Source organism: Euwallacea fornicatus, chromosome 7, assembly GCF_040115645.1.
Source record: "Euwallacea fornicatus isolate EFF26 chromosome 7, ASM4011564v1, whole genome shotgun sequence".
NCBI lineage: Eukaryota > Metazoa > Arthropoda > Insecta > Coleoptera > Curculionidae > Euwallacea > Euwallacea fornicatus.
In genome coordinates, this window is record NC_089547.1 from 5,713,804 (window position 1) to 5,726,058 (window position 12,255).

General features: G+C 37.6%; 4 protein-coding genes across 5 annotated transcripts; 3 read left to right on the forward strand and 1 right to left on the reverse strand.

Moving 5' to 3' along the window:
- The first annotated feature begins 27 nt into the window (after positions 1 to 27).
- LOC136339972 (protein toll-like) lies at positions 28 to 4,192 on the forward strand. The gene is made up of 8 exons (XM_066283637.1): positions 28 to 260; positions 728 to 2,126; positions 2,179 to 2,397; positions 2,450 to 2,773; positions 2,828 to 2,995; positions 3,047 to 3,350; positions 3,406 to 3,614; positions 3,678 to 4,192. The coding sequence occupies exons 2-8, from the start codon at positions 735 to 737 to the stop codon at positions 3,870 to 3,872; spliced, it is 2,811 nt and encodes a 936-aa protein (XP_066139734.1). The 5' UTR covers positions 28 to 260; positions 728 to 734; the 3' UTR covers positions 3,873 to 4,192.
- Positions 4,193 to 4,232: 40 nt separating this feature from the next.
- On the reverse strand, positions 4,233 to 5,322 carry LOC136339983 (C-type lectin mannose-binding isoform-like). The gene is made up of 3 exons (XM_066283663.1): positions 5,190 to 5,322; positions 4,747 to 4,861; positions 4,233 to 4,510 (listed from the first exon to the last, which is right to left on the reverse strand). The coding sequence occupies exons 1-3, from the start codon at positions 5,310 to 5,312 to the stop codon at positions 4,242 to 4,244; spliced, it is 507 nt and encodes a 168-aa protein (XP_066139760.1). The 5' UTR covers positions 5,313 to 5,322; the 3' UTR covers positions 4,233 to 4,241.
- A 357-nt stretch (positions 5,323 to 5,679) lies between these two features.
- LOC136339984 (CD209 antigen-like protein D) lies at positions 5,680 to 7,201 on the forward strand. Its single transcript, XM_066283664.1, has 4 exons — positions 5,680 to 5,820; positions 6,548 to 6,615; positions 6,682 to 6,799; positions 6,920 to 7,201. The coding sequence occupies exons 1-4, from the start codon at positions 5,772 to 5,774 to the stop codon at positions 7,183 to 7,185; spliced, it is 501 nt and encodes a 166-aa protein (XP_066139761.1). The 5' UTR covers positions 5,680 to 5,771; the 3' UTR covers positions 7,186 to 7,201.
- Positions 7,202 to 8,337: 1,136 nt separating this feature from the next.
- TBC1D16 (TBC1 domain family member 16) lies at positions 8,338 to 11,997 on the forward strand. 2 transcript variants are annotated; one of them, XM_066283639.1, is made up of 10 exons: positions 8,338 to 8,590; positions 8,641 to 8,814; positions 8,873 to 9,440; positions 9,495 to 9,655; positions 9,853 to 10,142; positions 10,192 to 10,394; positions 10,446 to 10,592; positions 10,639 to 10,743; positions 10,794 to 10,975; positions 11,029 to 11,997. In XM_066283639.1, exons 2-10 carry the CDS (start codon positions 8,643 to 8,645, stop codon positions 11,226 to 11,228), a joined length of 2,028 nt encoding a protein of 675 aa, XP_066139736.1. In that variant the 5' UTR covers positions 8,338 to 8,590; positions 8,641 to 8,642; the 3' UTR covers positions 11,229 to 11,997. The 2 variants fall into 2 exon arrangements, with proteins under 2 accessions (XP_066139736.1, XP_066139737.1); XM_066283640.1 differs by having other exon boundaries at positions 8,338 to 8,814.
- The last annotated feature ends 258 nt before the right edge of the window (positions 11,998 to 12,255 follow it).

Sequence of the window (12,255 nt, forward strand, 5' to 3'; positions counted from 1 at the left end):
GAATAATATGGGAAAACGATGCGTTTCGCCTGGTTTTAGTATGTTCGGGTTTGTGCACTAACGAGGTTTAATTATTGCTGGTTAAATTGTTGCAAATTTTATGGTAATTTGGAACTTGTTATCGTTGAGATAGCTGCAGTGTCCAACGGGGTAAAAATGTGATAGTGGTTGTCGAATCGAAACGGTGAAGAGAATGTAGACGAAATCAAAAGTGGTTCGCAGTTAGATGGGAAGTAGGTACTGAACGTGCGCCCGACGAGGTACGTCATTTATTATCTTTACTATTATATAATTTGTGTTAAAATCTGTAAAACAAGACAGTATTACATAAATATACAAAATATGTTGAAAATGTGTTCTTAGAAAAGCCGATCACAAGCTTCTGATCTGTTTACAACCCAAAAAATGCGAAATTTGCGCTTCACATTGAAGTCGACAGTTTGGTTAAGGAATCACGCTTTGGTTGGCACCAGGGATTTATTAAAACGAAAATATTTTGACGAAGTCTGGAAGCTGGAACGGGTCTTTCTGAGAAAACGAAACATACATCACCTTACACAAGGAGCAATTTTCATCCGGCACCGCCAGTATTTTATAGCATTCCTTAAGTCATCATAACATCCCAATTACCTATCGTGATTTTTCAGCTTTTAGGGAAAATCCACTGTACCAACGACAACATTTAGCTAATCTATAAATATATATTAAAGTATCGATTTATTTTCAGCCTCGTCATGTTCAAAAACTTGCACCATTTGAGCCGAATCTTCCCCATTTCGATCATCATTCTCTGTAGCCCCCGCAATACTTTTGCTCAAAATAACGAAACGTGCACCACCTCAAGATGCGACTGCCTTAAACCCAATTCGACCATCCCGTCTTGCGCTCCTCCCAACGTTGACAACTTGAGCATCACCCTCAACGTTGGGAAAATCGAAATAAAGTGTAGAGACCCCAATTCACCCACCAACGAAGATGTCTTGGCATTTGACGCACGTTACCTGAATTCCATAGATAACGGAACACCTCTAACTCTAGCTTATATGATTGATAGATGCAGGAAGACCAACGCCAGAGAAGTCAGTTTTACTTTGGATTCAAACAAGTTTAATCATTTTAGCGCTTCTGACGAGATTCTTCATAATAATAAGCTGAAGTATTTGAGATTTAAGAATGCCAAGGATAACGGTGTTAATGTGATGTTGTTGGAGAAGGGGTTTTTGACCTATGGATCTCAGTTGACCACTTTGATAGTGAATAATTTAAAGGTGCCTAGTCTCAAAGATTATCTAAGGAATTTGTCTCATGTTGAGACCTTAGATTTGTCCTCTAATGGCATCGAAACTTTAGAGGACGCAGCCCTGAGAAATCTGAGCAATCTTAAACAATTAATTTTAAGAAACAACAAAATTTCGGTCGTGCATTTAATTCCCAACGTGACGTACGTGGACTTGAGCGTCAATCGAATTAGATTTTTAAATAAAAGTCTTTTCGTTACCGCTCCGAATATGGAATTTTTAAACTTGAGCAACAATCATTTACGTTCCATCGAAGAGGACACTTTCCAGACAATTTCCAAATTGCAACATCTGGATTTGTCTCAAAACATGAACCTCACGTTTAAAGCTGGAACTTTTTCGAATTTAAGTGCTCTAAAGTCTTTGAACATCAGTGGATGCCAAATGAGCAAAGTTCCTATAAGTTTTTTTGAGAAGTGCGAACAGCTCCTTGTTTTGAACATATCAAATAATAGAATTCTGCATTTAGAAGACGATTCTTTGGCTAGTTTAAGGAACTTGCAGCTTCTGGACTTGAGTTACAACTCCATCAATTCGTTATCGGAGAATTTGCTACTGCCTTTAAAAGAACTGAAGAGCCTTTATGTGAGCTCCAACAAACTCACAATGTTCAACTCCCAAGTCTTTATAAATGCACAAAATTTGCAATTATTAGACTTAAACAACAACTTAATCCAAAAATTTCGTAATGCTTCGACCGGATTCCGAGCTGTAGATATAATGCTAAAAAATAACTCAATTGACAAGTTTCCTTGTCATTTGCTGATCAATGTAATCAGCCTGAAGCATTTGGATCTGAGCTATAACAACATAACGTATGTGCAACTGGTAAGTAACGAGTTCATCGAAGTGTTACGTCTTAGATGTGAGTACATTGCAGGAAAAGGAGAAGTTTCCCAACCAATCCATTTATATCGAAGTTGACCTTTCTCACAATAACATTATTGACTTCAATACCACCAAAGATCCGGGTAATAAGTCCTGGAAAATAATGTTAGATTTATCCTATAACAGACTTCAATGCAACTGCCTTCATTATCAGATTGAACAAGCATCCCCGTTGCAGCCTCTTACCGCTATAATTCAAATTACAAGTGGGGTAAGTAGCAGTTTATGAAGCTACTATATGAAGTCGAGCTTTAATTCTATAGGAAGACTTGTGTTATACCAGATATCCCCACGACAACTGCCCGTTCATTCATATCCCAAGATGCCCAAACGAGTGCAGTTGCTATTATACCAGAAGCGATAACGCCATAAATGTAAATTGCTCTCATCGCAATTTGACTGTTTTTCCTAAAATTACCGGATTATCTGCTGATAGATATGAGCATAATCAGACGATAATTATGTTACATGGAAACATGCTTAATACCCAAGAGCAGATTAGGGTTAAGGATTACACTAACGTATCCAGACTGGATTTGTCTGGAAACTATATTGAGGAGCTGACGTGGCTTCCGCAGAATTTCTCGGTAAGTTTCTTCAAAACTGGTTAACTTCCTGATGGTTTTCTGATCATTTTAAAGGTCCTTAAACTAGACAACAACCATCTGACAACCTTATCTTCCGAAATCGTCGAGGTTCTGACCAAAAACCGTGAATTAAAAAACGTGTCTTTGAAGGACAACCCTTGGAACTGCGACTGCAGAGCTGATCCTTTAAAGAAGTTTCTCATACAATTCAACAACATTAAAGTAAATTCTTACAATAAGTACAAGAAATTGTATTACGTGCTCCGTTCCCAGGTAAAATACTCGGAGGTAACATGTCAAGGAACCAAAGAGTTCCTCATTAATACGAAAGGATGTGAGAAAGCGAACCTTCTGAAAGTAGCCCTTCCTTTGGGCTTGGCCATACCATTAGCTGTGATCTCGGCCATTGCGGCCCTTTATTACAAGTTCAGAATAAGTATCAAAGTCTATTTGTATTCCAAGAACTGGTGCTTGTGGTGCGTCGCTGAAGAAGAGCTGGACAAGGACAAAACTTATGACGTTTTCATAAGTTACTCTCATAAAGATGAGAGTTTTGTGCATGAAGATCTTATGCCAGGCACATAACCGAAACGAAACCCATTTACAAATATTATTTACTATTTGCTTTTCAGAGTTAGAATCTGGAGAACATCCGTTCAAAGTGTGTGTTCACTATAGAGATTGGATGCCAGGAGAGTTTATCAGCCAACAAATCATTAATTCTGTCCTGGATTCGAGAAGGACTTTGGTGGTGCTCTCCAACAATTTTATGGAAAGTGTGTGGGGGAAAATGGAGTTTAGAACCGCTCATTTACAGGCCATCAACGAAGGAAGAGCTAGGGTAAGAAAATATCATGTTATCAGCCGATTTCCAGAAAAATTCCTACGATGTTTACGATTTCAGGTAATTGTAGTCTTGTATGGGGATTTAGATCAGGAGACTTTAGACGATGAGATAAAGACCTACTTGAAGACCAACACGTATGTAGAGTGGAAAGATCCTTGGTTTTGGAGCAAGCTGAAGTACGCACTTCCCCATTCCAAGTCCAGAAAGCGATATATGACGCAGCACAGTCGAGAATCTTTTCACCTGAAGTAACTCAACAATTTGAATATTGAATCTCGATGGCGTTAGGGATATAATTATTGGCACTAGTGTCAAGAAATATTATTGTTGTATCGTGCGTTAAAAAAAAAAAATCGGTCAATTACGCTCTGGAATGATCTAACAAAGAGCCCGCATGCCTTTGATACGTTCTTCGTGATCTCGAACAAACAAATGTCTTTAACTTCTCTTAAGCCTATTTAACAGTTTTTTTTTACGCACGATATTCTTGATGTTTACAAATGTAACGTCTTCATGTATGCCCCACTTATCAATTTCATTGTAAATATAGCATATGTTTTTGTACTGCGTAATTATGGTCGTGTGTATTTATTTACAATAATTTGAACTATGAACTTAAATTTAATCTTTAATAACACAGTAATCAAATCTTTGGCAAATATAAGGCATCTTAATAGTGCAAGTAAGGTCGTTCCACCCTGGAGTTTCTGGAGCATTTTCTGGCCAACTCCTGGTACCCCAACCTAGACAATACTCCCCTTTATTGTCATAGATGACGATTTTGGCATTGTCCGGCTGGCCCACCAACCACTTGGTGTAGACCATTTTATGTCCCGTAAGCCAGTAGAATTGCCCGTTGCCCTCTTTAGTGGCGCCTAACCAGTAAACTTCTAGAAAAAAATGTTTGCTCGACGAAGAAAAATTGCTTAACTGCAAACACACAATTCTTAAATTAGTATGTTGTGGACTGCTAAAAAGCATAAAACATTATTTTTAGATCTCTCTCCTAGGGTCACTGCATGGGTGCATCGTCATGTGAACGCACGTATCGACCGATTTAGGACCAATTAATATGCTCACGATTAAGTCGAATCGACTAAATTCTGTAAATGTTCGATGCACTTACGGTCATTTTTATCATTCATAAATAGCTCCAGTTCATTCTGTTCCGCTTCGGAGTGGATACTAACTAGTTCCATCCCAGCACTTTTGCAATTGATTAAAGCTTGGTACCAGTTTACCTGAAAGTAGTTAAAAAAATATTTTGCTTAAAGCCGTTGAGAAATTCCAACCATCAATTATTGAATAAAATGTTACAGTTTTAATTATCTAGATTTGAAGCCATTAAAATAATTGGGACTGAAGGACAATAACACTTTTACAAGACCGAAGTTTTGCGTCAAAAACTTAATTTGCTTTAATTCATTATTCGGTTTCTTTCAATTACTTAAATCGTTGAAATCAACGAGCTGCGGCTCTATTGATCACTTACACACACAGAAACGTGTAAACCTAAATAAATATTTGTTATTCAATGTTATTCAACTTATTTATTAAAATAAAACTTACCGCTTCTTTGAACACGAAATACTTCTGCGGTTGACTACTGTTTGCAGCTGCTACCGACTTAATAAGGTAGATGAATAAAAAAATCTTAAACTTATGGTTAAAGTATCTTTGCAATGGCACCATTCTATCTAAATCAGGTTTCCACGGATCACCTTCGGTGAGTAGTGAAAACAAAGACCCATAATCCCCTCTTCGTTTTTTCTGCCTTCGACAACCAAAATTTCACACGGTGGCAGTTTGGTGTAGTCCTAATTATACTGTTAATACTATTTTACCGAACAATTCCCGGCACTGTGTTTGTTTAATTTACGTATGTCATAAACAGACGCTTTCTTAGCGTGTTGATGTCGTCGTGTCTTGTGGAGGTGGGAAAATCCGACTTAACCAGAACCAACAACAAACTCAGATAACGCGAATTTCCATGACACATTCTACTGCATTCCAAGTATTTGTCTGTTAAGTCGCTATTTATCTTTGACAACAAACCACGACATTTTGTTTGCTTCGTGCTGTGACAACTGAGTTAGAAATTTTCTGTGTACGGTTTCTAAATTCAATCGAATAGTGCTTACTTAATATGGTATGATGATCATGACTTCCGTCGGAATCTCGCTGATTACCTTGGCAGTAGGTGGGTATGCTTAATTGAGGCAAATTCCGTTGTGATTTGGTTAAAATTTTAAATAAATTTTGCACAGCGGATTTCCAACAAAAAGTTCATCGTTGTAGCGGCCTAAAACCTAAGACCCTGATTTTTTAGGCAATTAGTAAATAGATGTCTTTGCACGTAAACTTCGCTTAATTTTACTAGTTTTTTCTCGTGTTTAGTCTAATTTCAAAGCGATTTCTAACCAATTTTTCGATTAATCTCACATCTAGGTGTAAATGTATTGTACTAGTTGATCATTGCTGAAATGAACCAGGGGTTTTCTTGGCGATTGGTAAATACGTGTTGACGTACATTTCTCTTTATTTTCGTTTCTTCGTTTCGAAGGAATTCTCGAAGCAATTTTCCATTCGTATTTTGTAACGTCCGTCAGAATGACACCATACCTAACATGCTAAAACTCTTTTGAAGCACCGAATGTCAACATGAAAAATTTGATTCAAATGACGTCACTTTTTATTCACGTCACAAAATATAACGATTGAGTGCCGCCTGACGTAAAATGGCGACGACTGATATAAATTTAATATGCTAAAAAAAGTGTAAAAACGCAATTCAATGTATCCGGTAGGGAACATTTTAAAGAAACGAATGCTACGAGATTGCCAAGGTTAACGTGGAGTACTTCGGTTATCGTTAAAGTTAGAGAAAGCCCTTTTCAAATGTACATCAAAGTTTTGACCTCTTTCAGTTTCCCTTTCGTGCCACGCAGTCAATCCGAAATCTCTGAACGTAAAATATCACGTTTCCACAGACTTTGTAAGTAAAAAAATGTACTATACTTCCTATTTCAATGTGATTCGTTCACGATTTACCGTGTTTCAGCAAACGTGGTTTCAAGCGCTGATAAACTGCAGAAGCGCCGGAATGGAGCTGGCTAGTATTATCACGGAAAAGGAAGAGAAAGATTTGGAGACGTTCTTACAACAACACCAATATACCCGTAAGTGCAACATGGCTAGAATGAAGATCTTTGTTGCTTTTTCGTCGGTACTTACAAGTTTCTATCTATAATGTCAGTTTTCTGAAAATTCTAAAAATTGAAATATTTTTTCCCACTTAGGAGGATACTGGCTCTCCGGAACAAACTTAGGCAACGGTGTTTTTTATTGGGCCTCAACAGGCTCCCTTGTTAACTATACAAAATGGCTGATAGACCAACCGGATAACCAACAAACGGGCGACAGCTACAATGTGGGCGAACATTGCATCCAATTTGGACTTTACAATGATTCCAGAAAACTTAACAATGGCTGGAACGACATGTCATGCAGTGCAAAACTCCTGTATATTTGCGAAGAACCAGATAATTGTAACGAGATTAAATAAAGCATATTAAAAGTGATGAGTTTTAATCGTAATTAAAAACTAAACGGACTTTATTATAATTATCCCAATCTAACCCCAGTAAAGCTCGATGTGCATAACAGCAAACATCCAAATTTAATAAAAAGTGGCCCCCAGTACGTCTTATGGACTACTTTGACATTAGATAGGGGACCACTAAGTTTATAAAGTCAATATCTATGACGAAACGTTGGCGGCACTAGACGCTGATGTAGGCAACCTCAAATACAATTTATTGCGTCATAACGCTGGCACATTGCCACACTATTTTCAATTACGCAGGTGAATCCAATATTTCTTTGACAAAATATTCATTTTATTACTATGACGAATGTTCAGATTGGGTCGTCCAAGAACTATCGGGAGCTAAATATACCTCCTCGCAATCATGTAATCATTATTAAATTGAAAAAAGAATATGGATGTGAGCGGATTTGAATCGCAAATCTGCAATGTCCAAAAAGATTACGCTTTCCCTTAAATCATAGAGCCGTGGCAGTTCTGTGAAACCCATAAATGCGTCGGGTATCTAAGATATCTAAAAAACTTAACACACGTTTTTTTTTTTCTCTTTTTTAAAACTTATCTGGTAAAATCCTTGCACTTTTTAATAGTCACAGCTCCAATGATCTCAGAGTTTGAGCAATCATCAATTGATTAAATGCCAAAATTTCTCTTCATAGATGGATATTGGCTTTCTGGAACTAACATAGGCAATGGTATCTTCTACTGGACCTCTACGGGCTCGTGTACACTACACAAAACGGTCGTTAGATCAGACAACAAGAAATTCGCTGATAACAACTACATACGCGAAAACTGCGTACAATATGGAGTTTATAATGATTCCAAAAAGCATGTTGGATGGAATGACTTGTCTTGCGGAATAAAACTGCTATATATTTGCGAAGAACCGCATAGGTGTAATGGCGTTAAATAACGTTCATTAGCAAATTCGAAAATCAATGTTAATACAAAATAAAGTTGAATTTTAATCCCTTTCGGTTTCTTTTCCTGGATCTATAAATCTTCAGTTACCAATATACCTATCGCGAGAGTTTCAGATCATGAACCAAACCTCCGATGCCTACCAGAAATTAAAAATCCAGTCATTCCTGAAATACCCCCGCAGGGTGCCACATGGCATATAAATGTGACATTTAAGCAAAAAAATCAATATTTTAGTAGGAAATCGGGACTGTAGGAGGGCCAAGGAATATGGTGGAAAGCGGCTGCCACGACATATGGCTGAACTAGTGTTCTGATAAAATTTAGCCTTGTGTGCAGAATGCATAAATAATTATGTTAAGTGTTTTTGAGGCTTATCAAGCTTTGCAGGAAATTGCTGTTTAAATTCGGGTCTAGTGCGAGAACAGCACGATTCGGGGTAAGCCAGTTATTGTGCTATAAAATCTTCTGACCGGATTTTATTTAAAGACATGCCTTTAACGGATATATTCCGTCGAGCCTCCACATTCATTTTAGGCTGCGAAGAAGAAATCAAAAAGTCTTTAAACTGCGAAAACAATGAAGTTCTTTTTTGCAAGAACAACGTCTGCGTACATCCTCCCGCAATGGTCAGACATGATAATGACATTCTCCACAATCCAGGTAGCTACCCCACACATCACAAAATAAAATAGAAAAAAAATGTTCTTTCTTGTTGTAGGATACCTAACAGTGACCACTAAAGTTTTCATAGATCAATATAATGAGGTCAAACGACATACACTTTTCTTGACCTGGATTCCTAATAGCGACCTCTCCAAATGCTCCACGAACTTGTACAAAAAGCAAATCAGCATGGAAAGTCTGGCTTCAAATGACTCATTCACCAATACTACCTACTCGAGACCCATCAGTATTGAGCTCAAAAGCACCAACCCTTTTCTCAACTTTGAAGACAAAACTGAGAATTCTGAATCATTTAGCTCAGAAGAAAGCGACAAGACTAACTCGGTCATCAACATCAACGTGGATATCTCGAATCCGGAAATCGAGATAATCCAGACTCCAGATAGTATCAAAGATCCTTTGGAGCAGTTTGAGTTTTCTAGAAGTGCCAGCATAACCTCAACTGATAGTCAGTTTAACTGGATAACCACCCCTGAGTATTTGATGCAGAAGCACAATCTTACATTTCCAGAGAGTGTCAACAGTTCTCCAATCCTGGCAGCAAAAAAACTGCATAAATGTAGGAGGTTTAGTGTTGATCTCAGTCAAATGAGATCTTTGAGGCACGTGCAAGATTTGAGTTTATTTGGAGTGTTTTTCAAAATTACTTTTTCTAGATTGTTCTTTAGTGACAATAGTTGCACTTGTGGGCAACTAGTGGTGGCTTCTAGGGAGTCTCAGTATAAAATCTTGCATTTCCATCATGGCGGACTTGATCATTTGGCTCAAGTTTTGCATCAGTGGCATTCGTTGCTCCACAATATTAAATCAGCTAAAGGTGAGTACATACACCCGATTAATGAAATAATTTAAAATGCCTTTAATGTGCTGAAACTATGGTAATTCCTCAGCCCCGTCTTGGTCTCGTCTTTGAATATCGCTGCAACAGTAAAATTACTACGATTTTGCCTCGTGAAGCAAATAGAACTTATTCGTTATCTCAGTTCGTAATGCGTACTTCGATTTTTTTTTAAGGCGGAGACGAGAACCTTCCCTTTAGACACTTTATGGTGTGTCGCCCTGAAGTATCCGAAATAGAACTACACCCTGAGGAAGGGCAAGTCCCTAAACTAACAGAAGAAATCTTTAGGAGTTTATTCGGCGAGACGGGACAGCTTGACGACGATTTGGCATTGAGAAAGCACGTATTTTTTTCAGGAATGGACAGAGATATTAGGAAGGAGGTGTGGCCTTTTTTGCTACATGTTTACCCATATCAAAGCACTTTCGAGGAGAGGTTGCAAATTGCTGAAATTAGAAGACAGGTAATTTGGTTTTTCAGAGTAGGTTTTTTGGTAATTGTTTGATTCGAAGGAATACGAAGAAATCACCAGAAGGAGATTGGATTTAAACGAAAATAAGCTGAATCAGTTCCAGAGAAAAATCCAGAGTGTTGTGGAAAAAGACGTAATCAGGACTGACAGGGGAAATCCATTTTTTGCAGGAGACAATAACCCAAATTTAATAATAATGAAGAATATTCTGCTCAATTATGCAATATTCAATCCAGGATTAGGGTGAGTTTCTGCTTCAGCGTAGAGTTCGGTTTAATTCTAGTACATTTTCAGATACACCCAAGGGATGAGCGATCTTCTATCACCAGTGCTTTGTGAGCTGAAAGACGAAGTAGCCGCCTTTTGGTGTTTTGTAGGTTTGATGCAGAGAGCCGTATTCGTAGCTACGCCGACTGATAGAGACATGGATAGATCGCTTAGGTAATTATATCAACACTGCAGAGCTTGTTGAAAAATGGCTTTGTAGGTATTTAAGGGAATTAGTTAAACTAATGGTTCCCAAGTTTTACGCCCACTTGGAGAATCACAAAGACGCGATGGAGCTCCTATTTTGTCACAGATGGATTTTGTTGTATGTAAAATGGCTAACAAATGATCTGATAATGAAACTATCGATTGCAGATGCTTTAAAAGAGAATTCACCGAAGCAGTGGCCTTAAAGATGTGGGAAAGTTGCTGGGCCAATTATCTGACCGACTATTTTCACTTGTTCCTGTGCCTGTCAATAATTTCTGTCTATGCTAACGATGTGATAGCTCAGGATCTTAGGGCAGATGAAATGCTTTTGCATTTCAGTTCTTTAGGTGGGTGCCAAACCATAATACTCCAACGAAAAAAAAAACTTCTGCCTTTTTAGCAATGTACATGGATGGACTTCTGATAGCCAGAAAAGCGCGAGGCCTTTTACATCAATTTAGACAAATGCGAGAAATTCCTTGCAGTTTGAATGGTTTGTGCACAAGATGCGGTCCGGGCATTTGGGACAGTTCTCACAGTCCCAGGATCTTTTGCAGTTGCAACGGACCGTGCGGCAACACTTTCGTGAACGGCAGCTAAAACTTTAAATTTGCTACTCATCAAGTACCTATCAAAAATCTGTTTCAATTTGCATATAGCTAAAATGTACACAATATCTCGATTTATGGGAAAATATCCCAATCTATGGTTTTGTTAGATTTATTTAGAATATATTAGCGCCCGTTCGTTTGAATTACTGTAGGTAAAATCTCATAAAAGTTGTAAATAAATACAATAATTAGATATGTATATGGTAATTTCCAGATCAAAAACTTGTGTATGAATAACGCTTTCATCTTTGTGGTGTACTCTGCAGATACGTTCATATATTCAATAAGCTCAACTGTGTTAATTCGGCATACGAATATAGGTACTGTTGAGTTCAACAGATGAACGACCTAAACAAAGTAAACAACAAGAAGTAATATTATTTTTACATAATTTGATTAAGTGTATTTTTCGTTGCACGTCTCTTGTACCTACAATAACTTTATATTGCCGCACATATCATTATTATTGTTACGGTTCTGCCTGTTTTCTTACAAAAGCTTTGCGAAAGAAAATGAAAAAGCTGCATTTACTTACAAGCGTTTTGTTTTTCCTACCGTTCCTTCATTTTTCAAAACTGAAAATCCGAAGGCAGTTTTATATTTTGTACCGAACGCACGTAAATATGACCTCCCAACAAAACCGACATCTACATTTCTTAAGAGCATATACTCATCTGTTTAGTTTTAACATTCCGACCTACATATGATCGCCTATAATTGGTAGATATTTGTCACGTGCTAGTATTAAAGCAGTTAGTCAAATGGAAATATGCCCCAACCACTTATAATCACGTCCCGAATACTTATTATTACATACTGTTTATCAAAAAATGATTTATTTTTTAAATTGTATTAAAGTTTGGCAACCTCGCACCACACCTGACAGCGTGACAGGTGACATCACGTACAAATAATCGTTGCGTGATAAACGATATACGAAACAAAAGACTGTTTGCATCTTTATCATTTACGAACTACCTAAAGCCCGCTGTATATGGGCGATTTTTTTCTAGTTG